Raw genomic sequence first — 25,938 nt, 5'->3', positions numbered from 1 at the left:
CCAACATATCCTACGCTAGGCGACTAGTGTTGCCCACGAGACGAAATATTTATCGTCTCGTGTCTAAAACATGACAGTCGAGCCACAAATAAATTTTCAGATCCAAGACGAGAAATTTCTCTAGGCTTATGGTCAGCACTAGTTCATCCAAGTTTTAGATCTCGTAATACATACATAATTCATAGTATAAAAACTGTAAATTGATAAAGTGTTTTATGAACATGGTGTGGAAAATTTATCAAGGTTTAAAGATTCTCAGATCATTACACAATTTACTCCAATAATAAATTTGGTATGAATGTTGTTATACCACGACCTTGGTGGACTTCTCGTGACATACAAGGGCTCTAGGAACTTCTGTTTTTTGGTTAGTAGAATAAGTGCGGAAGGGCAATCACCTAGTTTCTGGTAAGAAACACGTTTGAGGGGAGCACTGTGACGGGTTGCATTGTCGACGTGAAGCAGCCAGTCTTTCGCGCGCCACAGATCTGGTCGCTTTCGCCGAATGTCCCTCGCTTTTGACGTATTGGCCCTTGGGGACGAATTTGTGATGCACAATGCCGCGGAGTCGAAAAGGACGATGAACATGTACTTGGTCGAACTGCGCACCTGCCTCTGTTTTTTTTTTTTTTTTTCGGTTGTGGAGATGATGGACTCTTCCACTGTGAAGTGTGAAGATTGTTGCTTTGTCTTGGGGTCGTACAGTACATCCAAGATCCAAGTTTCGTCATCTGTAATGATCCTCGACATGAAGGACGGGGTCATCCACGGCACAGTGACCGCGGAAGTTCTTAGCAGACTTAGACGTGGTGCTTTTTCTGCTCTTGGGTCAGCAGTCTGGGGACAGAATTAGCAGTAATACGGCGCGTGTTCAAAATTCAAATCACATGTGAGGATTGCCTGCACGGTTCCGCATGACACCGACAATGGAACCAATGCTATGGATTCTTCTCCGACGCTCCTCGTGTCCAAGTTGGCAAATAGTTTTGATATTTTCGAGTGTTGTGCTCGTTGAAGGTCGTCCTGATCTCTCGTTATCTTTCAGTGAGATTCTGCTTTTGAAGCACGCGTGCCACTCAAAACACCTCAAACGACTCATTGCAGCATCGCCATACACTTGCCGAATCATGTCAAGCGTCTTTGTGGGGGATTTGCCGAGTTTCACTCAGTATTTTTCATTCGCTGTTGATATAACTTCATGTTCGTGATAAAATCTCAGACGTGGTAACGCACGTGGTCAGAATAGCACGAACTGCAGCTTTCAATGTACACAGAACGTCTCTTGGCACACTGACTTATGAAGACTAGTGCTTCCTGTGTCTGAGCGCATAACCTTGCACTGCCCTCTGTTGGCGTGTTCAAAAGTAGTCTCAAATGTTTTTAATATTACTGCGTAAGTAGCAAATTTAATGGCTTCTAGAACTTGCTTGATGTCACAGTCACCAGTTAGGTTACCCTCAATTAATGACAGCTCAGAGGGGGATCCAGAAGAGAGCGCGCACCCCCTGAACCGAAGATATAAGTTTTTCTTGTGGTCTTTCAACGAGGCTTTTTTTTTTTGACAATATATTAGCCCAAAATATGCTCTCAGTCTGTTGTTAGTACAAACTAGATAATATCCCTAAGTGTTACAGCTGGTAATATTTTGCCCCCCCTTCCGAACCTTCCACTTTGTTGCGCATGACTGAAGAAATATTAACTCCGTGGTTTTGCGATGGGCGCAGAAGTGTTGCGCGCCCCTCTTAAGGGAAATATTGTTATTTGAACGAGATGACTAAGTAATTTTTGATATATGAAACCAATAATCTGTTCTGAGGCTATTAATAAAATCTATCTAATAATGTGTTTGAGACAATATTTTGTACACCTCCGAACCTTCCATTCTTTTGTGCATGAATAAAAAAAAAAAAAAAATCCTCCATGGCTCAGCGCTTCGCAGTCCTGTTAAATGTGCTTGCAATTGACCCCTTTGCTCGATATCGGTTCTTTCTTGTCTGTTTCAAAATGTACGCTGCTGTAGTTGGCCTATCGACCGCAACATTTCCTTCGTACAGCATTGGTTGTGGTTCGAAACGCTCCTCATGCGCGTAAAACAGTGTGGACAGTAGCTACTAAACTTCTTGTCGACATTCATCAATTTGGTTCCAGTTTTCGGATGATTCTTCTTCGTGTGAAGTCATCCAAATCTTATCTCCGGGGCATGGTGTGAGTAACACCATTACAATTCACCTTAACAGCCCTGTGACTGGCACATAACCTTCTCTCTTATTCAGCTGCATCGTATTGGGGTAGCAGACTCATTGGGTGCTATGGTCACGCTTTGCAGCGTCTTGGTTTCTATGCACATATAGAAGACTTTTGGCAACATGCTTTTATTCATTTTCAACGATTGCGCATTATTTTGTTACTTTATCGTGTCCTTAAGTTTTATACACCAGTGTATGTGATTGTAAATAATTATTTACCTGTATATATCACAATAATAAATTAATGTCGTAATAATGTATTTGAATGATTGCTTTATTTCAGATGCAAAACGTCTTATTGGACGCAGATTTGATGATGAAACTGTCCAAGAAGATATGAAACATTGGCCATTTAAAGTAATAAGGGAGGGAGAAAGACCGAAGATTGAAATTCAATACAAAGGGGAAACAAAAACATTTTACCCCGAACAAATTAGTGCTATGGTCCTCGAAAAAATGAAAGAAACCGCAGAAACATACCTTGGACAGCAGGTTACTGATGCAGTTATAACAGTTCCAGCATACTTCAATGATGCACAACGAAATGCCACAAAAACTGCAGCAAAAATTTGTGGGCTTAACGTTCTTCAGATCCTCAATGAACCAACTGCAGCAGCAATTGCCTATGGATTCGACAAAAAGGTAAGTTCTATAAAATATTTGAAGGCAAATATGAAAATTCACATTCTTCAAGCGAAATTCAAAGCAGATGTACAACAATGTGGGGAAAAATGTTGCTTATCTTGGAAACTGTTTTTAGCCGAAATTTCTCTCTTTTTATTTATATATTCGAAACTTCGAAGGTTTCAAGATTACGAAAGATTATTGACAAACATATTTTTTAACGTTTTTATTTAATAACAGCACACAATAATTGAATTAGAAGCAAAATACTTAACTACATGGGGAAACTATCTTCCATTCTCAATACTGTAAAATGAGAATTTTTGAACAGGGCACCTGAACATTGAAACCTTACTTCGAAGAGCAAGGCTATCGTGAATTCAAATCTAGATACCAAATATTTGATTAAAACTTAATCTGTTATTTTTCTGTCATGAAATAATTGTAGATATTACCTGCAGTATTACAGTATTTGTATCTAAGCACTGGTTTACACATATATGAAGTAAACAATGGAAATTGGAATAGGAAACTTCACATTGCTTGTCTACATGAAGCGTACCAACAAGTGAAGGATTAGCACAGGGAATAAATGGACGCAAGAAGCCGATAAAACCGATTATCGAAGCTTCAAACCAGTGCTAGGATCTAGTAATTTTTAAGTGAAATGATGGAATAAGGAAATAATTATTTAAGTCTGCAAAGTCAACATCATTGAACAACTCTGAAAAACATTATTGACATTGTGACATACTGACGTCATACCAAGAAGCGCCTAGGTTCGTTTGTAAAGCGTAACGATAAATAACGTCTTTTTGTATAAATTGATGTAGCTCATTCGTAGTGCTGATTTTTGGCAAACACATTGGAATTATTTGGAATTAGCCATATGATTTAAAAGTCTCGAAGAACCATCGCTACAGAAACTAAATCACCTGAGTGAATTTCATTCTATGGAGAGGCACCCTATTTTAGAATGAATATATAATCTATCCTGTCGTGATATTTCTGTAGTATACGTTACTCGCGGCATATTTCTTGGTAAGCCAAAGTTCTTTCTTTCGATCCTTTCTATACGAATATCGTGCCAATATTAGACATCTTAGTTTAGAAACTGAATTATAGAGGGGTTTAGTGCCGCGTAAAATAATTTGGAATTAGTATATGATAAATAATCATGTCAAAAGAAACATGCTAAATAGAAATTACCAAGTAATTGGCACGTTGGACAGAATTATATGTTTACTCCGAACCTAATTTCCATAATTTTAGGTTATCTTAATTGGTGTCAACATAAATTGCAGTTTTTCAATGGAATTTTGAACCATGAACTATTACTATAACGACGACAACTATTACTAATACTAGTAATGATAATACTGTACTGTTATTGTTTTTGTTATTTAAAGTATTTAGTGTAACACTAAAAATTGAGAACTGAGTAGAAATTCTGATCTGGACAAGTAAGGTTATTTTGTATCAAAAGGAGTAGTTTGTGAATATTAAGCTTTTTGGGCACGTTTCCATTCAATTGGTTGGTTTGATTTGAAGCGTAGCGTACCGCTTCAGCACCGAGGCTATATGAGACGTGGACCTACAGCTTAACATTGAATTTTAACCACATGAGCTACCACTGGTAGTTCAACCATGGCCTTTCGCGCCTTTACGGGTTTTACGTTCATAAGAAATGTATATAGTTTCAAGAATATTAAAAAATCTCCCAAATTAATTAAAACTGAATCGCTTCTTCTCTCCTAACATGGAGATAAATTTTGAAAAAAACGAGTTGCATAGTATATTAGCACTAGTTCTGTGTGATGGGAGTTCGAAATCGTGCTTGAACAGGACATATAAGTAAATTCTATCCTAGTAAAGTATACAATAAAACTAAAGTAATTCAAATACGCGATTACTTTCGTGTGCTCAGAAGTGGTGATAACCAATAAAAATTACGAATATTTTTATTAATGGCGGAATATGCATAGTACTATCCATTCACGAGTGTTATTAATCGAAACATATAAAAATGAAAGAAAGCTTATATAAGACATACATAATATTACTTCTGCTATGTAGGTGGAAAGGTTTGTCCCTAACCCTTAAGAATTTTTGGTTATCATTCTAAAGATTACATGTTTTCGTGTACTTCACTTCGAGAAATCTGGATGGATAAAACTGAAATCGACATTATCTGTCATATCATCACTAAAACCCGGCTGAACCGTTTGAAATGAATTTTTGTACATGGTTAACACTCGGCTGGAGGCTGGTTTTTATTATGTCATTTTGACTATAATCCTTATTTTAAAGGGGATCAGAGCGAATACAAATTGCCAAAAATGGAATATCTCAGTGTAACACTCAAGTTTGAGAAGTGGAACTCGATATATCAACTTTCCGTCAAACATTAATGAACACGCATCTCAGCATTTTCGAAAATTCTGTTTCTGAGAGTTAGAAGAGAACCATGTTTATATATTATTTTAATTTCAGATTTTTTAAATCATAAAATGCGCAATATGAGGAAACTGTTGAACGGTTTAAAATTGTTTTTTTTTTTTTAATGTACTGAGGACTTGAGTAGATCTTTATTATTATTTTCATTTGATTGAAATACGAAGCCTAAGGGGTGGACGGGATTCAAATATACCTTGATTTCTCCCATGGAAAGAACGAGTGTTTCTTAGTAGAAATAAGATCAGATTACCATACAAAGCATCAGCATTCCACTTCTAAGTATTTATTAACGTCCACACCTTCCGTGCACAGCTATAGTAATTGTGGTGTATCTGAAAATTTATATCTTGTGTGGTAGAGAGAAAATTCGACAATTTTCCTTTACATTAAAAACTCTCTAAAATTGTTTCAATGACATGCGTAAAACGTAACACGATCTACGGTTCCAAGTCCAAATTATAAAGGGAATGAATTTGATTCTTGCCCTCGTTATAATTTCATGCTTATGCAAATGTTACATATGATTACTACAGACTGAGTTTCTAGTTTTTAACCTGTTTCATCATTGCTTCATAATTTCTAATTTTTAGCGTATTTCTCCGTGTCGTGTTCACTGAACCCGAATATGTGAATCTTATTGAAAGTTAGAAAAGGTTGAAGGGGCTTTTGACGGAATCAGTAAGGTAAATAGCTTTTTCTTTTCGAATTCCGGTTTCGCTTCACGTCAATGAAATACGTACCCATTACGTCGTATTCCGTTGGGGGGTATTTTTCAGCACTAAAATGTGCGAAGAGAGCAATGTAGAAAGCAATGCACTCCAGAATATTTAGGAATGTAACTGTGCACAGAAGCAATGACAAAGTGTGAAGTGTGTAGTTGTAATAATTCGTAAGGAGAAAGTAGTTGACCAACGGTGTGCAAGTTGTTATTATTACTAGTAGACCCTATTCGAATATATAAAGAAAAAGGAGAATTTGTCTATAAAGGTTTTCTGAATTTGCATTTTTTTGTTGCATTGTTGCACATATAGGATTTAGCCGAATGAAAATTTATTCACTCATGGTGGCGAATGAAAAAAGTATCCAGATTAGAAGCAGAGAAATTACAAAATAAAGTGCTATAATTCATTCCAGCATGTTAAATATGACGCGTTGGAGTGTTCTTCCCCTTGGTACTTGTGTCGCGTAAATGGGTGAATAGTAAAACGAATAGTCAACAGTCGGCTTTTAGCGTTTCCCTACTAGTTTCGTTAAGTTGAAGTGTTTGTCTTACATTGTGAAAGATGTAATTGATAGAGAAAAGAGTAGTGATTGCGAAGCATACGAATACGTGAGAACCATTTACAGCCATTTACAGTAGTTTATGAAAACACTGTAGTACTTGTGTGCAGGCCAACCGATGGAGAGACCCATATGAGCATTGGTTAGGATAGTGGCATCTCGTGGTTCTATGAAATGGTAGTGCCAAAATTGTACACGGTAAAAAAAAAAAAAAAAAAAAAAAAAAAAAAAAATTAATAATCCATAAAAATGTAAGATGCAAAGGCAAAAATTCCACTGTTTTGTGACACGATAAATAAAGGTTATCGGAAGATTTTCCATTTGGCAAATAAGACCTTCCCATTATAGGCACTTAACGTCATTCAGAAAACGTACCCGCACACCATAGCATTCGTAGAGCACTAAGTCGTTTTTCTTTCATGCTATTCTAAAGGGTAGTCTTTATTTTCTTCAAGGCAGAAAAAAAAATCTCGGATTCAGAAGTAGACATTCGCATTGTGATGAAAAATCTTGACAGCTTTAGAGTTTTACTAAACAATTCACCCAACTTATCGTCAATGAGTATAGAGAAAAGTGGGCTAACGCCAGCTATCAAAGTATCAAAATTGGTTCAATTATTCTTTTCCTCTTTTCTACTACTTATACCTATTGCGAGGGATAGCTCACTCACTACTTCGACGTTGGATGCGAAGCACACCCCGTAACCTACAACCTCGCGTTAATGAAGGAATACAATTTACAAAACAAAATGATTACTCAAATAGTAATTACGTTTTAACTATTCATATTTTCACTTTAAGATTGTTGCTACATCTAACATTACACTTTGATTATCACAACTTAATAACCTTCAAAATATGTAACAACACTACGTAAGAAAAGAACAATATCTACAACATTTTTCACAATATAGGGCCGTTAAAAATAAGAATATCAGGTATTAACTTTTGAGAATTTTAACTAGCTAACTACTTCTCTTTTACGTTAACAATAGGTTGTGCACATTTATTTATATGCAAGTAGCTTGTCAAGAATGAGTTATGCCTAAGCAATTGCACGCTGTTACTTTTTTTCTTTTCTACAATGGCACTTTACTAGCTGATGTGCTAATTGAACATATATTATTTTTTTCACTACTGTTTTTCAAACGACGCTCCCCTGGCGATCGTAACACTGGATTCTTCGTCTGTTATCGAGAATGTAATATTTGTAGCTACTTAGGTCTCTTCCGTGTTGCGATCTGTGGCAAGACTTATCCTCTTCCCCTGCTGTGAGGAGTCCTTGGAACAATCCTTTCGGCGTTGCGTAGAAATGACTGTACACTATAAGTTTGGTTAATTGACACTGGGAGATCTTTCTTCAAATAACTAAGCAATTAAAACTGTGTTCGGCACTAGTTGTGATTAACTACACAAATTCACGAGCAAGAACGCATGAAATGGCCTTTGACTTAATTTTGTACACTAGGCCTATTGGCGGATAACTTCTTTTTCAAGCCCTCTATGTCGGGGTGGCTCCACACGTACTACTCACGTGATGGAGGATTTGAGGTTCGCTGCCCAATTTCCCTCCGTGACGGAGGTTTCGATGTTCGTCGTCCGACTAATTTGTGCTTCTTCTAGTCACCGTGGGTCACGTGATTAATAACCACTCACCCAATATAACATTGTCCACTATTGGTCGATGACCAAAAATTATCCAATCAAAAATTAGTTTAGATGTCACTTAGGCAACTGGGGTGACTTGCCAATTTTCGTTCTCATGGGAACTGAAGTAGAAATCCTAAACTTTTCGAACAAAGAGTTATTGTCCTACGCAGACACACATATAAAGACAAAGTTAATATTGGCGTCTTTGAGTCGAAACTGATAAGATTGACTTCACTGTTACCAACTCGTGTCCTTTTCACTAGAATTGGTTGGGAAAACTAATAAAATAAACGTTTTAATTTTCTTGCTTCGATGAGCGTCCCGCTGTCGATAGCAAGATCTCACTTGTAAAACCTTTGAATCATACACACATCCAAAATCCTGCTACTTACGCTTGCTTTACAACCAAATACCTATTATTATAATTTTACCAATTTTCTCATTTATTTGCTATCTTTCCGTCTTCAATAGCCAAGAATATTCACTTAATTAATCTCAGAATGGGAGTTCCATTAAAATAAAAAGAACTACAGACGTTTCATATTCCTTATCAAGCTCCGCAATTTGATATTTCTACCTCACACTTACATTTTTTCAGGCAAACAGACCGAGCAACTTGTGGCTAGCGAAGTTGAAGCCTTGGCTATTATGTCATCCATTCAGTCGCGCAGCTGGTCTCGAACGTAAGCTCGTTGATTTAATTGTCTGACAAGCGATGTTGCCACCTATTACCTTGAAAAACATTGAAAGGGGGTTTCATTAACAAACGGGTTTTTTACAATTATAATAATTAATCGTAACAATAACAAAGATGATCTTACCACATTGTTTAGATACAAGGTGACTTTTCATGTACTGTAATTTTATCCCAAATATGCACTAGTCAATGACGCCAAATTTTGTCCAGCTTGCATCCCCCAAACAAAACACACCGAAAACAGAATAAAGAACATGGAAATTGCATCACAACCATAGATCCGACTGTTTCTCAAATATATTTTCTTGTTAATGCAATTTTTCTACATTACGAGTCAGTTGCTTCATACATACTTTTAAAGGTAGAAGCTCATCCGTGGCTAAGTGGTTAGCATACGCGCATTCGGCGCGGGAGACCCGGGTTCGATTCCCGGTGGGAGCTCATGTGGTTCAGATTCCATGTTAATCAGTAGGTCCATGTCTCACATAGCCTCGCTGCTGAAAAGGGACGTTAAACTCAAACGCAACTCAACTTTTAAATCTAAGAATCTCTATGCAACACCACAAATACACAAAACACAACACTCTTTTGTTTCTATCAGCGAGGATAGAATCATACTTAAGTTGACAATACAACATGGAGTAAACTCCAAATGACTCTTACGTTTACGTCAAATCCAAATTGTAAAAATGATAAGCAATATTTAATTAAAAAGTAGCTAGCTTGGAAACATTACCGGTATAATGGAAACAAATGAACCAAGGGTCTCGCGATGAATTTTCAAGCTACTTCAGTGTACAAGCGAATCTCGCGCTGCTTGGAGTCTTGTGTCCACCGTGGAACAAAACGTTAGTTCAGGGATGCAAATAAGCAACAGAATTTTACTAGCCCAAGAAGGAAGCTACTAGCTCACATCCCAGTCTTTACATTTGAAAAAATAATAGTGATATTAGAAACTTGCCCGGACCGATGAGCGACTCGTCCCGGGCGAGTGGTTACTTGCGAGTTGTTTCTCTGTACCTTCGTCCTGATCTCCGACTAACGTGTATCCGTAGAAGGCATTTTTCAGGCCCTTGGAAGAGCCAGGCGAAATTTGACAACACGAGCAATTTTGAACGCATTTAATATCTGCTGATAAGCACTGCAGACGCTGCTATTAACATAATATGCGTGAAGTTGAGTAATTTTTTTCTTTAGTAAGAGGCAAATACTACTTTTTTTTTTTTGCATTATATGAGGTAGAACCCAGGCTCGGACTGGCCAGGGCAGGAGGGCAGGGATCCCTGCCGGGGCCCCTTCTAAATACTGTATATATAATAATAAATATTGGATAAAATGGAAAGTCAGATAAAGCACATCTGCTGTGTTGGAGCGTAGTTACTCGTTGCAGTTTGTTCCGTTCCCATTATTCGGTGACCCCCCAGCTTGAATGAAGTGTTAGGGTCCCATTATTGGAATGAAACTAACAATATTATGAAGTCCTGTTAGGTGCCCTTTGTTTGTGGCCTAGTAAAAGTATATTTCGACAGTATGAAGAATGGGGCCCCAGCATCATATTGTTTAAATGTGTATTGGGGCCCTATGAATGCTCCTACATGCTACATGAGAACGGAAGATGGGAGCCCTCCAAGTGAGTCTGCTGCCGGGGCCCTATACCCCCAGTTCGAGACTGGTAGAACCATGGCACATTGGCTTCTCTGTAACAACCGCCGCTGAGTTACGGAGTAGCGTCGTAGCACACTGAAATCAATAAAAATATTCGTCGAGAGATTACTTAATAAAAATCTAAGTAAAGTAAACACTAAATTGGTGTAGCAAACACGTAAGTAAGGTGACATATAAATTTGGGTTTGAATACGGTTGAAGTACATAATGAAAATCTTTGTGAACGTAAATTCGCATCGGTAGTTGTTTCAGTGAACCCCTCGTCTTGTGCATGAGTGAGTATTCTTGTGCTCAAAATTTGTTTGATGTACTTACAAGGGATGCTTATGTGAACTGGTATTTTTGGGGGTACGTCAGTGTGGTTTCAATTAATATTTTGAATGTTAGTCACCGAAGCGAGAAGACGGAGCTCCTTGTTCCTAAAGAACAGAACGACATCCACACATTCTTCCTAGATGTTTCTTCATTGATTCCACGAGATCTCTGAGAGCAAACTGTTAACGAATACACACACATCTTGTTCTCTTTACCATTCTATATGATCATTTGCACTAGAGAAGTATGATATACAAAATTAATTTGCAAGCAATACATGTAGCAAATAACACCATCAGGTGTGCAGGTATGACTCGGTCATTTGCTTTGACGCACAGGTGTGATATATTAAGAAACCATTTTTAGCATCAAGACACTGTGTGTGTTGTAGGTTCTGTATGCTACTGACGCGGGGTACTTTTTTCTATTGCGCCACCTTGTAAATCATAGTAGATTTTCTAGTTTTAAATTTTCGCATGTGAAGAATGTGAATTTTCCATTCAGTAATTTTAACCCTGGAACACACAGTCAATTTCTGTATCTTTTTATCATGGGATGTTGGAGAATCCCAACAACTTTTTAAGACAAATTTAGCAGAAATGTATTTCAGTATATTTTTTAGATCATTCTAGTACAGTAACATGAAGTTTCAAAACGAATGAGATTGATAGTGAACCACAATTGCTGCCACTAAAGTTGGCCTTATTTTAAAAATAAAAAATAAGTACGGAATATTGCGTTTACTCTTAACTGAATATTCAGTACTGAATGTTGACGTTACCATCAACCAGTGGGCGAATTGAAAAATTTTCCCAGGGGGGGATGAATTTCACCCATATGCGCAAGCAGTCCTCCCCCCATATATATATATATATATATATATATATATATATATATATATATATATATATATATATATATATACTAACAAGTACAAAACAGTTGAGATGTGAGATCTTTCATAAATTTTCACTCAAGTAATATTTAGGTTAGCTACGCAAAGTAGACCTACTTATCTTTATGTCCACTTAAAAATACTCCAGAGGGGGAAAAAGTTATCCCTGCCAGGGATAAAATTTTCCTTCTCCAGGGTGGGAAAGATTTTTGTCAGGGGGGGAAATCCCTGGCATCCCCCCCGCCAATTCGCACCCTGCCATCAACTTCATTTAGGTCTTTTTAAAACTAACACAGTCGCTTTCTTTTCCAATAACATTTCGCATGGCAACTCCAAAATCATTAGCAGTTCTGTTCAAGCGGTCTATAGTGAAATAACAATAAGACAAAGCAATACAAATGGATGATAGGGCATCCAATGTAAATATATGCTTTGATAAACCAACGAAAAAAATTAGTTTAACAAAAGCACGTCAGCACATTAGTAAATTATGACGTCAACTAAAAATACAAGCTCACTACGCCAGAACGTACAGTGCGCCATCTACAGATAGACAAAAGAATTGGTGGGATGAGAGCACTCGTGTGTGTGTGTTCCAGGGTTAATAGTTACGGTTAATAGTGTTAATAGAAGATATTTCAGAAACAGTGTTAGTGTCTTACCAATTTTGTTTGAAACAACTATGCCTAACGTTTTTCCAAGCATATTTCACGTTTTCTACATATGTAAATTAAATTCCTTTTGAAGGACTCCGGAATATTTTTAGAGAAAACGTAGATTTTTTTTTTTGTTTTGTTTTGGTAAAGATATTTTTCGAAGTTTATTATGATTTAATGGAATTCCAGGTACCTCGTATTGAAAATTCGTTATGTCAAATTCTGCTAAAATTAATACAGGAAAGCCTTACACCTGCAGTTTTGAACAATCCGGGTTATCCTTTAATACGGTTTAATTATACAGACTTATCATGTGAAGTGGCATATGTATTTGTCACTTAATTAAAAAAAATAACCAAGTAAAAGATGGAAATGGCATGCATGGATGTAGATGGAAGTACTGTTTGAGTCCAGTAATGTCTTGCAATATGACGGCATTAACTACATTAGAAGAATGGAAGCACGATGGGTCAGTGGTAGAGGGGTCATTTGTTTTGGGTTTCTTCGAGATTCTTTCGTTTCCTCCAGTATTCTTATCCCAATTCCTTTCATGGTCATGTAATCATCCATCTCCTTTTGCCTATAGGTCATAAACATGGGACGTAAAACTGAAACAGTTTCATTTAGAAAGGTTTTATTCGACATTTATATGTTTAAAAAGATTTTCTGTATTGTTTATTTTATAAAAATGTTTACACTCCTTTATTTGTAAAGGTAACTATGAAAGTTCTTTTGCTTTTTCTCCCACCACCTTCGAACATCGATATGTCACCTAAGACATATCTAGAAGATCAAGAATACTCCCCGTCAGCATCGACGACCTTCTGCCAACGTTCTGGAAGGCCATGGATTCCATCGCCGTAGAACTTGGTGGGCAGTGAAGCGAAGAAGTTATCAAGTGATTTTGCACCTCTACTAGGAATTTAAACTGGTGTCCTTTAAGATGATTGTCCAAGAATGAAATAGGTGATGATCGGACGGTGCAATGTCCGGGGAGTATGATGGATGCAATAGTGTTTTCCATCCAAGGCGTAGAATGGTGTCCCGGGACATCCTAGCCACGTGGGGCTTAGCGTTGTCCTGTAATAGGAGGACCCCTTTGCGATTCAGAAGTGCTGGCTTCAGAATTTTGAGTGTTTCTTGAACACGGCTCAACTGCTGACAGTACACAATTGCGTTGATGCTTTGACCAGCTGATAGCAGTTCGCGATGCATGATGCAGCGAGCAGTCCACCAAACACAGGTGGACCTTCTTCCGATGTAGTGCTAGTTTCGGCTGTTTTGGAACCAGTTCATGGGAATGATAACGGCGCCGTGGAGCTTCGTATAGGACCCACTTCTCATCTCGTGTCAACACCCTGTCCAGAAATGGCTTCTTCCTCAGACGAGACAACAAAGAAACACATTTGTCTGCTCGCGTTGCCTTCTGACCCGTAGTCAAATCATGTGGAACCCATCGACTCAACTTGTAGTGCTTCCCAGGTTGATGGAGGTGCTGCTGAACGGTTTCCCCATTCACACTGAATTGTAGTCCCAATTCCTCACATGTCTGGTTACTGTTCACCTTAATTGCTGCCTGAAGATCTTCATTTTGTACATGTGTTAGTTTTCCGGCAAATGGCGCCTCTTCGAGTGTTTCGTCACCGTCCTTAAACTTGTTAAACCACTACTGCACTGTCCGCGTAGTGACGACACCATCAACAAAGGCCTGGCATATCTTTCGCCTCGGTGCAATGGTATTTGATCCCAGTTTGAACTTGTACAGCATATGACGACGCTCTGTGGAGGTCCCATGCTCACGCTGTCTTACGCAAGTTCACAATGTAAGTGAACTGCCACAAGCAGGTAGTATGTTGGATATACCCACATTAACTACTGTCTTTCGCGTTATCTCCATTCACATTCAACTCAGGGTGTGAAGGTCAGTTGAAAGGCCTCCACAAAAAGCGACAGAACTTTCTTGGTTACCTTTATATTTACACTGTGTGTTCGTCCCGGAGGCAAATAAAAAATGAACTATCTTATGGATCATGGTCAAATTTGGTTAGAATGTAGAAGTTCCAAGTTAAGAATCGGCGATTCCGTTGATGGAGATTATGTTCGAACTGAAAGAGGTAGAAAACAACCATTACGTTGATCACTATAGAGCAAAACGGTAATAGGTAGCCAAATTATTTCTGAAAGTGGTTAAGCGTCCAAAGAACCATTTCATCTCAATCTTTAATTCTGTACTGAGACCGGAAGTGATACAAATCCACTACAATTTCAGTTTCAGTATAGATTTACGTCTACCAAGAATAGATACAAACTTCTCTCGTAACCCAATGTTCCAACCGAAAGTGGTAAAAATAAACTAGCTCCAGTTTTAACGTTGATTACTATAGAATAAAAACCGTAATAGATATGAAGAAGCGGGATTTACTGTAATCAATCATCTCAAGAAAATATTCAATCTCAACTCAAACGTCTAATAAAACGAAGTGGCAGAAACCTACTACTTCCGGTTTTAATGTTGATTGTCATGGAGTAAAAACGGTGACTGCGAGAAGGGGTTCTGTATTCAATTTTAACCATCCAACAATATATATATATATTCTTTCTCAACTCTCTTAAAAGCGGAAATGATATATAATCACTTTTGGCTTTTTGAACACTATAGAGGAAAAACGGTAATAGGTAGCGAGAAACAGGCTTCTGGAACCGATTAAGCGTCCCACCCAAGTATACGTTCACCTCCTTCCTTAACTCTACTAAAACCAAGTGATGCCAATTTACAATAATTTCCGGTTTCAATATTGATCTGCATAGAGCGAAAATGATAAAAGATGGCAATGAGCTACTTTTTTTGGAATGAATTCAGCATTCTAGGAATATGTGCTGTTTTCTCTTAACTCTCTATTCAAACCGGAAGTAGGCAGAAATAAACTACTTCCAGTTTTTACGTTGATTGCTGTATAATAAAAAAATACCAATTCCGGTTTCAGTATTGAGGAGATATCACACCATACAAAGCAAACACCTTTACGCTGTGTACACCTTAACGCTATAAAGTTTTTTATGTTCTTTATTTTCAAACTTCAGTTTAAAGTCCATAGCGCAGATGTTTGAACTTCAGAATCTATTCCTGCTCTTTATCATTTTTTGCTCGGTTATCCAAAAGCATGATCCATGTTATTTTTGTGTTGATATAGCTCACTAAAATATTAATATATATATATATATCGTAGCTTTTAAAGTTAGGATCAGGAATCTTAAAGTATAGGTAAGGGATTTCAAAATTTAGACTGCCGATTTGTTGGAAAAGTTCTAGGAGACGCACACCAATATGGTAGAGGTGGCCAACCTTTTTAGGTTTAGAACTACTTTTCACTTCAGAAATAACTGGAGATTTCACTTCAGGAATAACAATATAGAACACAGACCACCGCAGGCTAAGTCAAAAGAGTTGCTGGTTGACTAAAAGACTGCGGGCGACGTGTTGCTTGGCCCTGCAAGTGTGAAAACCTATATGTAATAGATCGTACAAAACTAAATTTTTGAGTTTGCGCCCCTTAGAACTGTTGATCTTATTGATCAGTTCTAAGGGGCGGAATCTCAAAATCATCATTGGAAATTTTACCAGTAATAACTTTACACAACAGTATTGCGAAAATCTTTTAAAATTTATACTGTAGGGCATAGGTGATGAAGTCATCTGAACCACCTGTACTATATTTTATGTATTGTAAAGCAGCCATATACTTTTTACAGCTTGTTTGGTGGAAGTTCTGTAAGTTTTGGTGGATAGAGACAAACGTTATTTACGTTGGAGCCGCCGTACCTACGGCATCTATCAACTTGTAGAACTGTGGGCGTACCGGATTTTTTAAATAACGTTGGTAGCCTAAGGAGTGATAAACGTACAGTAATTTCAGAAACCTCTGTTGCTTTTCATAGCTTTCCCAACCCACTAACGCTTTTACTAGAGATAACCAACTGATGTTTATATGGTTTCTGACAAAAATTTAGTCATCGACAATAGCATAGTAACCCTGGATGATCAGTCTGTCTTGAACACAGGTTGCAAATGCCACTCGATATACTGTGGTATATGACGGTGACTTAGTGTATCAAATGCCTGACTTTTCTATTCACTAATGGCGTTAAGGGAAGACCTTGGATGCTGCAGAAATGGAGAGATGAAAAGACCTGACGATATGCGACCTTCCGTTAGAGCGAAGTCCAATCGAGGCCAACTGGAAGTAACAGTAGACCCTATTCCAAAGAGAAACACTTCCTTCTTATATGCATGACCTTTCTCGGGAAAACGAGATGAATTTCGAGCTGGTGACTTAACAAAACTACTTCTTGTTTTAATGGCAACAGTCAACTAATTTCAGAGGTAGCGACAGGACTAAACAAGGACGTATTAGTTCAAATCAATCTTTATAGACTATGAAGTGTATTCACCCGCACTACGAAATAACATTGACGAATTATTCGAAGTTCAATAAACGTTAGGGATAAACTGCAGGGAAGGTAAGAAAAAATATCAGGCGTCTTTATTGACAGAGAAAATGTTCAGAAAAACTCGATTCCTTAGTGTTTACAATTAGCATGTCAAGTATTCGCTATTTATTAATGATCGTTTAGCAAATAATTATCCCATAGGAAAAAAAAAACTATATTCACTGGTTGTTACAGCAGGGACACACTTAAATATTATACAGAAAGCACAACATTTACAGTTGCTTGATGAATTCGTTTAGTCACTGGAACGAGATTAGTTGAATATTGAAAAAAATCTGCAAAGATCCTGGGTTTGATCACGCGTCTGGCAATGTTACTTTTGTCGTGCTATTTAAATAAATTGGATAAGATGAAGTGGACTTGCAAGACACTTGTGATGAACAGTGGATCGAACTAATGAGCATTTACTCTATGCGAAACGTAGCAGCATGATAGCAAAGCACATGAACTGGAGGTAACGAAAATCCAGTTTAGTCATTCAAACTAGATACGAACTTAGTCATAGGAAGGAAGATTTCTTTGGACCCCAACATGCGTAAGGAGGTGTAACTGCCTTATTTTGCATTCATTTCATCATACTTTCATTTGCATGGTGTTTTTGCCTACTTGTCAGTTGCGAATACCGCTGCCGGACGCTCGAGTGGTTGATGAGAATCTGAAAAGTGGATATATGATCTTTGGGCGTGTTCGTGCGATTGAAGTGGACGTGCACTTATCCCGATCTTCTTGTACGTGAGTCCAGTGATTTGTTTATTGGTTATTGAGGTGTTGCACTACGAAAAGCTATAAACAACAATAGAAAAGGAAAATTAAAACATTTTAAAAATTCCTCACCATTTTTCGTTATTATTATTTGTTTTTAGTTTTGAGTTTTATTTATTTACTTTTTTGTTAATTTCAGTTCTCGTTTTTCGTATCTATTTCTTTTTTTCATGTGGTTGTGTCTACTGGAATGGTAGTTTATAAATAACTATATGGTTAAACCATTCTGATCTCACCTTTCCATAGAAAGCTCCAATTTGACGTGAGACCGAAAGTCAGGTTGGAAAATACTAGTACTATGATTCATGTGGTCCGATATCTTGTAAGTAAAGAAAAAAATAAATGCTAATATGCTAATACAGAATCTAACCGTTCGAATACTTAAGTGGCTGGTACCCTTTTACTATTAATTAGATCATCATATGTTGCCGGACAGGTTAAAAATATAAAAAACAACATTGTATTGGTGGGAATACTTAAAAAGAAATGGAGTGAAAAGATACTAAAATTGGAGAACATCGACAGCTTCACGTCACAGTAGAACTCCATCGTTTATTGATTGCTCGTCTTGGAGTTACTTTATGTTGGGACTTCTTGATTGCGACGGAAGAGAAAGTTAAATTACGAGAATTAGCTAATTAACGTGAAGTACAAGTAGCTCAGGCTAAAAGTCAAGTCAATAACTAACTCAGATACTGATTTTTACTTTCAATTCACGCGCACTTTTGGAATTTGTGAGGACCAGTTATTGTTGTCTTAAAATGCATCCACACATACGGTAATTAGCTTTCTTTATCATTTCGGACACATCAGTACGTTCTGTCATGCGACACCTGTTTTTTGTGCCAATTCCGGCAAGTGTTATGGAGCCCTGCACAGTGACCAAGCCCTAGCGTTAGCTGTAAGGAACATTCTGCGTGGTCTAGGGACTGTTCAGCCATTCTACGAGGAAAACACGCGGTAGCTCATAGTTATTGAGAAAAAAAAATGTAATACTGATACTAATAACGTATCAAAGTGAGTCTTCTGATACCGATCTATGTATCATTTGCAGTGGAGTCCACTTTTCGGAATTCTGTTCTAACTCAGACAACACACATTTCCACATCACTTCAGATAAAATTTGAGTCTGATTTTTTTTTTTTTTTTTTCACATTATGCAACACGACACTTATGTGGGACAAGATGGACTATTAACGTGAACCCCAAACCACGACTGGAGCTTGAATGCGATGTAGTTATTCACTGATCATGCGAGATCAATCTTCCGAGTATAAGCCGTTTATCACCACACCATTTCGCTTCCAAGAGAGTTGGATTACGGAACTGTATCACCAGCCTCAGTAAACTTCTTGACACTCACAAGTAAGAGACAAGGAATGCCGTATATTAGAAAAATAAAATATATGAAGGGAATTAATATAATAGTAGCTTTTTTCCTCTTTAACAGATTAAAGTGAAGAGAACGAAACATATTTTACCATCCTTTAGTAGTGAATGATCCACAGTGAACGATAGGTCTAATTAATTATCTCGTAATGGCACCATATATAGTACTGTTATTTATTTGTTTACAGTTTTAAGAAACTAACCATAAATAAGTTGAGGTAGAAACAACTCAAAAAGAACAGCATGTCTAAACTTCAATTACTTGGACCTTTGAGAATGCATCTGTTAATATCAAAATATTTAATTTACAAGTCAGTTGTCTGTGATCACAGTAACTGCAACATCTATCCAACCATGTCCCATGGTGAATATCAACATAAGAGTTTGTTTAGTAAGTTCTACTAATCGTTTTGAGTTGATGGTAGGGATCTAGTATGACGTATTTAAATCTCAGAAATCTAGTAAAGAAGCGTGCAGGTTGCTGTAGTTCATGTTTAAGTATAGAATGTGTACGCATTACAATGGTTAAATATACTTTCTTTTATTAGGCTACTATCTTATGCGTTTCTATACTTGACCAATTACATCCCTGTAAGGATTTCATCAAATCTACAATGAAATGTTCTATCAGAATGATGCACCATATCAGGTACAACAATGACGTTATTTGGGTAGGACATTGAGATATACTGTACAGCTTTCTAATAAATTTTGTACTAATAAAAAAATGCGAAACACTTTATGTCGGTGGACAAATTTGCCTCCTCCCCACTCCTTGATATAATCTGAAATGACAGTACCGGAAGTTGTTCAAAAAATGAATCGACAAAAATTGCAGGGAAGAGTGAGTCTACAACTCTTCCGGAATGTTCTCAACTGAATGCTATTACTAGAATAGATGGAGAGATCGACCCGTTTCTAATAGTATTATTCACCTAAATATAACACTGAGGTATAAAATGCTATCTAAACGTCACATTCTCACAAAACCGACGATTACATATTAAGCTTCAGAATAATCATGATTACCTCCCACATGACTTTTGGTATTTGATTACAAGTAAAAATAATTGCGTAACTACTCATTGTATTCTAAAATAAAATATAATTTATCACTACAAGCTAAGAAGAGAAAACTTAGTTAATGTACTAGCTCCTGTATACAATATTTACTACATTAGGTAAGTTCACTTCCTTTAGTTTCAAGCGATAAAGCATAATTTTTTACCTGTGTGACTTAACCTGAAGAGTAGCCATTGATAGAAATGGAATTGGAATACTAAATATGGAATATATTAAACTCGTGGTAGGACAATTTAATTTTCGAATTTTTTAGAAGTAGAGATAAGAAGCTGCATTTATTTTACCAGTTCAACCTTTTAACACTGAATAAACACAAAGAAGGGTAATACGATTATATCTTAATATCTTTATGCAGAATATCTCAGCGAAGTAGTTTTGTAGGCTGCATATTATTTTAAGTGAAGATTTTATGTAGAGGACGGTCAAAAACTAACGCACAATCGCCTGTAACTTGCTAATGGTAAGCGCTAAATGAATGAGATAGCGCATCGGTTCTTTAGAATACGTGGAAGCATCGGTCCTTTAGAAATGCCAGTCACTCAATGTATATGGTACTGCAACGATCTGTGTCTCCATGACTCGAATGCACATTCGGCGTGGGAGACCCGGGTTCGATTCCCGGAGGGAGCTCATGTGGTTCGGATTCCACGTTAATCAGTAGGTCCACGTCTCATATAGCCTCGCTGCTGAAAGGGACGCTAAACTAAAATCAACTCAACTCGAATGCACATTCGTAAAATTCTTGAGTTGATTATTTCAGATTTTTTTTTTTTTTTTTTTTTTTTAACACCGTAATGAACTCGTTGTCATCTTAAAATTGTTTCCCACGCAGATCGAAATTAGATAGCCAGGTTTCGTGGCACGATCACTCCAGGAAAATATTCTAAACAATCCCCAGAAAAACTCAAGATCACACGTCCTTCCTGATTTACATTAAGACAAATCCTCTAGCCATACTTGATGCATGAGTTTGTCAATGACTTGAGGTGCTTTTATCGGTTGTTACGGTTGACAGTCTGACGATAGATGGTTCTGAATATTGCAATATACCACGCCGAAACCTCTGAAGCAACACATTGCTTTGATTCATTGTGCTATCATCAACAGACAACAGTTTACTATGAATCGATGTTGTTAAATTATCCTCAACAGCGATTTGTGGAGGAATTGTATCAATTGTGAATATAGCCATGGTACCCAATTAGAAAATCATACATTGCTGAACATAGAGGTTAATGTAAAGAGTGAACAGTTGTGTTCACAAAATTCTAAACTTTCTTGTACAGTTTTAAGTCCAAAATATTTAACATGGATCCTTACACTGAGGACTTATACTTAACAGGGAAATTTATCTTCCCCTCCACTCTAACAGAGCGCAACATACGTAGTCTCTCTCTCTCTCTCTCTCTCTCTCTCTCTCTCTCTCTCTATCTATCTATCTATCTATATATTATTAGGGGTGACCAGTTCCGAAATATTTACAATCCGGAATTCGGAAAGTAAAATCGGAAAAATTCAGGATTTTTTCCGAAATCCGGAAAGTGAAATTTGCGAATTTTCCAGAATCCAGATTCCGGAAAATTTTGGCTATTCCTTTTATGTTTAAAAAGGAATACGCACCAAGAAAGTTTGTAATCTATATAACCATTAAATTTAATGAAATGCTAATACGTTCTTACACTAGAAAAAAAGTTGCTTACAACATTTTGTTGAGCCATTTAATATCAATATTTCATACTACTATCTGTTTTAGTAGAATAGAAGTTTGGTTCGTAATTATTCTATCTTTTCGAAATGCTCGTATTTCATGCATCTAAACCTATAGAATTTATGTATTTAGAAATAAATAAATACTCCTTTCAGGATGGATTGATTTAAATCAGTCTGAATTAAATCGAGATTTAAATCACTTGATTTTTTAAATAAAAATCGTTGATTTAAATCAAGATTCCGAAATAAAGTGAAAATAAGTAAAATCCCGTTTGTTCTGTTCTTTCGATTATGGAAGAGTACAGTGAGACTCAGATGTATGTACAGCACAGTAAGAAAACGAGTGTTTCATGCAGAGGAAAAATCTCGTTTTGAACGGGTAACGGGGGAATCCTGCTTTCATCTCTTCGTAACATATGGATTGTAATTCATTAACTAGGCTATTCCACCGGAGAAGTCAACCATCGACATTTAAGATGAAAATTCTTTTGTCCACGTCTGTTTGTTTGTTCCCAGATAATAGGAGTGTATTTAGAGGGGCCCTATCCCCCTCTCCGAAACTCAATAAATAAATAAATAAATAAATAGATTTTATAACTTCAGGCGAAATTTATGTATTTTATATGTATTATGTGCCGCAAGCTAGTTCTGATTTTTTAAAAAAAATATGCCTCTGCCAAATATCAGTAACTTTTGTGAAAAAAGAAGTCTCACGTTGATAAACGTTGCTGTACTTTTTCTTTAATGCTTGAGAAACATTGTTTGAGATTGAAATAGGTTAACGATTGGGGATTCAAAATTCAACCCCAATACCCCAACCCCATAGTTAACATTTAATACTAATTTCTAATGTTTTTCCCTTTAGTTTGCGACTTGTGTTCTACGAAGAGAAAGATTTGATTTAAATAAACAATCGATTTAAATAAAAAAATCAACAAAAATATTTTTTTACATAATTTTTTTCACCCTGACTCCTCCCTAGCCAAACGTGATCGCCAGGAGTATTCCCAGGATTTTCATTCTTGGAGTGTGTGTTTTTGCTGGAGAGTGTTTAGATATTGATAAACGTAAACTAATTTATATATGTGATAAAATAAGACAGAAAAAGGTACCTATAACAAGCATTTTTGAAGATACATAAACTTCACTAATAAAAAACTTGGCAAGCTTTCGCGGTAAGATATGGTCACGCAAGAGGGTTGAAAAATACATAAACAAACTAGGGAACAGGAAAGGCTAAGCCACCAAACTCTGACATAGTCTATAAGAGTAACCAAGAAAGTTCTGTCACTTTTTCACCCACCACCTTCGAACATCGATATGTCTCATAAGACACGTGGAAGATCAAAAATTGTTCCCATCAGCATTGACTACCTTCTGCTAACGTTCTGGAAGGCCATGGGTTCCATCGTGGTAGAACTTGGTGCGCCGTGAAGCGAAGAAGGTATCAAGTGCATTTTGGACTTCTATTAGGAATTTGAACTGGTGTCCTCTAAGGTGATTGTCCAAGGAATGGAACAGGTGATAATCAGACGGTGCAATGTCCGGGGAGTGTGGTGGATGCAATGGTGTTTACCATTTAAGGCGTAGAATGGTGTCCCGGATCGTCCTAGTCACGTGGAGCTTAGCGTTGTCCTGTAACAGGAGGACCCCTTTGCGATGCAGAAGTGCTGCTCTGACCAGCTGGTAGCAGTTCCCGATGCACGATGCCGTGAACAGTCCATCAAACACAAAGGAGGACCTTCTGGTGCAGTGTTGGTTTCGGCTGTTTTGGAACCGGATCATAATATGCTAACCAATGATGACGGCGTCGTGGAGCTTCGTACAGAACCCACTTCTCATCACGTCAGTACCTTTCCAGAAATGGCTTCTTCCTCAGACGAAACAGCAAAGAAGCAGTTGTCTCCTCACGTTGGCTTCTAGCCCGGAGTCAAATCATGTGGGGTCCATCGTTCTAACTTGTAATGCTTCCCAAGTTGATGGAGGTGGTGTCGAATGGTTTCTCCACTCACACTGAACTATAGTCCTAGGTCCTCACATGTCTGGTCACTTTTCGCCTCAGTTGCTGCCTGAAGAATTTTGTACATGCTTTGGTCTTCTGGCAGGTGGTGCGTCTTCGAGTGTTTTGTCACCGTCCTTAAACTTGTTAAACCACCACTGCACTGTTCGCGTAGTCACGACCCTTGTCACCAAAGGCCTGGCATATCTTCCGCCCCGGTACAGCGGAGTTTGACTCCAGTTTGAACTTGTTACAGGATACACGCCCTTATAACGCCATGTGGAGGTCCCATGTTCAGTCTGTCCTGACGCAAGTACAGGGTATAACTGAACTGCCACAACCACGTATATTGGATATACCCACATCAACAACTAACCTTGGCCTTATTTCCATTCGCATTCAACTCACGGTGTGAGGGTCAATTGAACACAGACCTCCACAAAAGCGACAGAACTTTCTTGGTTTCCTTTATATATATGTATAGATGGATGGGATAACAATAACATTTCAATTCATTAGCGCTTGAGTATTTTAGGATTTCTAAGTAAGTTTTCTACATGAGGTACTACACTCGGCTCGTTGAGGATTTTTTTTTTTTTTTTTTTTTTTTTTTTTTTTTACATGACCTCTTCTTCAATTTTAATTCCAAGAACCAGGCCAACTTCAAGGTCCAGACTGCCACCATGTAGCGAAATTACGTCATGGATTCATGGCTGTCAAATGTTTCTCCTTGGTTTCTTCAACCACTCCTTACATGACTTTACTGTGAAGTTGTTGAATTGTTGAACATTCTCGTCATTTTGTTTCCTTATGTTGGGTAGCTATCTTCGAGCCCTCGATTGAGACTTTAATCAGTCCGTTCACATGATCAGGGGAAAGTCGAGCCTGCTCGATACACAAAATTCGAGTTTACACAGAAATTGCATGTACGAAGGATCTGCTAATTGCCTTAGAATCGTGTACTTAAACGAAATGTCTTCCAGAGATATATATCCAGATCTAGGGAAAGGTTCTTAAAGTCTGGATTTTCCTCTTTTTCTTTAAGGATCGCCATCGCCAACATCTGATGGCTATCTTTGATCTTCTGAAGGCTTATGACGTCTCCTGGCGTTACGGAATTTTACGTCAGATACTTCGGGGAATAAAGGTCGTATGGGCTTCTTTGTACGTCAGTTCCTTGGAGATCGTTACTTTTGAATCGGATTAGGATCTATACTCTCCGAGCGCATTTTTTGTTTCCAATTTAATTGACCTTCCCGACAAATATTTGTAGTCCTAGCAAAGATGATTAATATCCTACTGTTAACAAATTTTACCCTAGCGCTTTTATCACTGTGTTTACATGTTATATTTTTTTTTTCGTCGAAGATTTATTACTGAATTTCGGATATTGATTGGTGCAAAAAGACCTTTGCAGTATAATAAAGTTGCTCAAATCTTTTACTTTTACTCTTATAAAGTTGTTACTAAAATATTTATGAAATATGAACAAAATTACCTCAGGTGTTTCCGAGAAAATTCATCTCAAAATGTATACAACTTCTTATGAAATTTCTCATGAGTCAAGCACGTAGCCAGGATTTCGTAATAGGGGGGAGGTCCGTAATGAAATACTGCAGTATCACACCAGGGGCTCGATCATTCTAAAGTATTTTGCTGGCAACATATATTGGTTCGTTTAGCCAGGATTTCGTAATGGGGGGGGGGGAGTGACAAGAAATACTGTGGTTACACACCAGGGGCTCGATCAATCTAAACTATTTTACTGGTAACATACTCAAATTTGCTTGTTAGGACAATAAAATGAGGATATGTTAGTAAGTATTTTAATAACAAACTATGAAGAAATCTCGGGCAAAATATAAAAAGTATTGAAAAAGACATAGTCTTCCGAGGTCATTCGAACTCGGTTCTTCTTGTCTTCTATTTCTTATTCATTTAATGTCGTGAAACATAGCAACGAGATCTCTTTCGGCAGTAAAGACATCCTATAAAATGGAA

At 37.4% G+C, this 25,938-nt stretch overlaps 1 protein-coding gene across 4 annotated transcripts in view; it reads left to right on the top strand.

Moving 5' to 3' along the window:
• The window catches only part of LOC145690337 (heat shock cognate 71 kDa protein-like), a 237,180-nt gene that overhangs the window by 71,643 nt on the left and 139,599 nt on the right, over nt 1–25,938 (top strand). For all 4 annotated transcript variants that reach the window (XM_081765129.1, XM_081765130.1, XM_081765128.1 and 1 more), the window contains exon 3: nt 2,530–2,888. In XM_081765129.1, the coding sequence (XP_081621255.1) occupies nt 2,530–2,888 (359 nt within the window). The remainder of the gene's footprint in view (nt 1–2,529; nt 2,889–25,938) is intronic.

This window comes from Thermobia domestica, chromosome 7, assembly GCF_964235325.1.
Source record: "Thermobia domestica chromosome 7, izTheDome1.hap1.1, whole genome shotgun sequence".
Lineage (NCBI taxonomy): Eukaryota > Metazoa > Arthropoda > Insecta > Zygentoma > Lepismatidae > Thermobia > Thermobia domestica.
The sequence above is the reverse complement of the archived record's forward strand: the minus strand, read 5'-3'. Positions and strand labels throughout refer to the sequence as shown.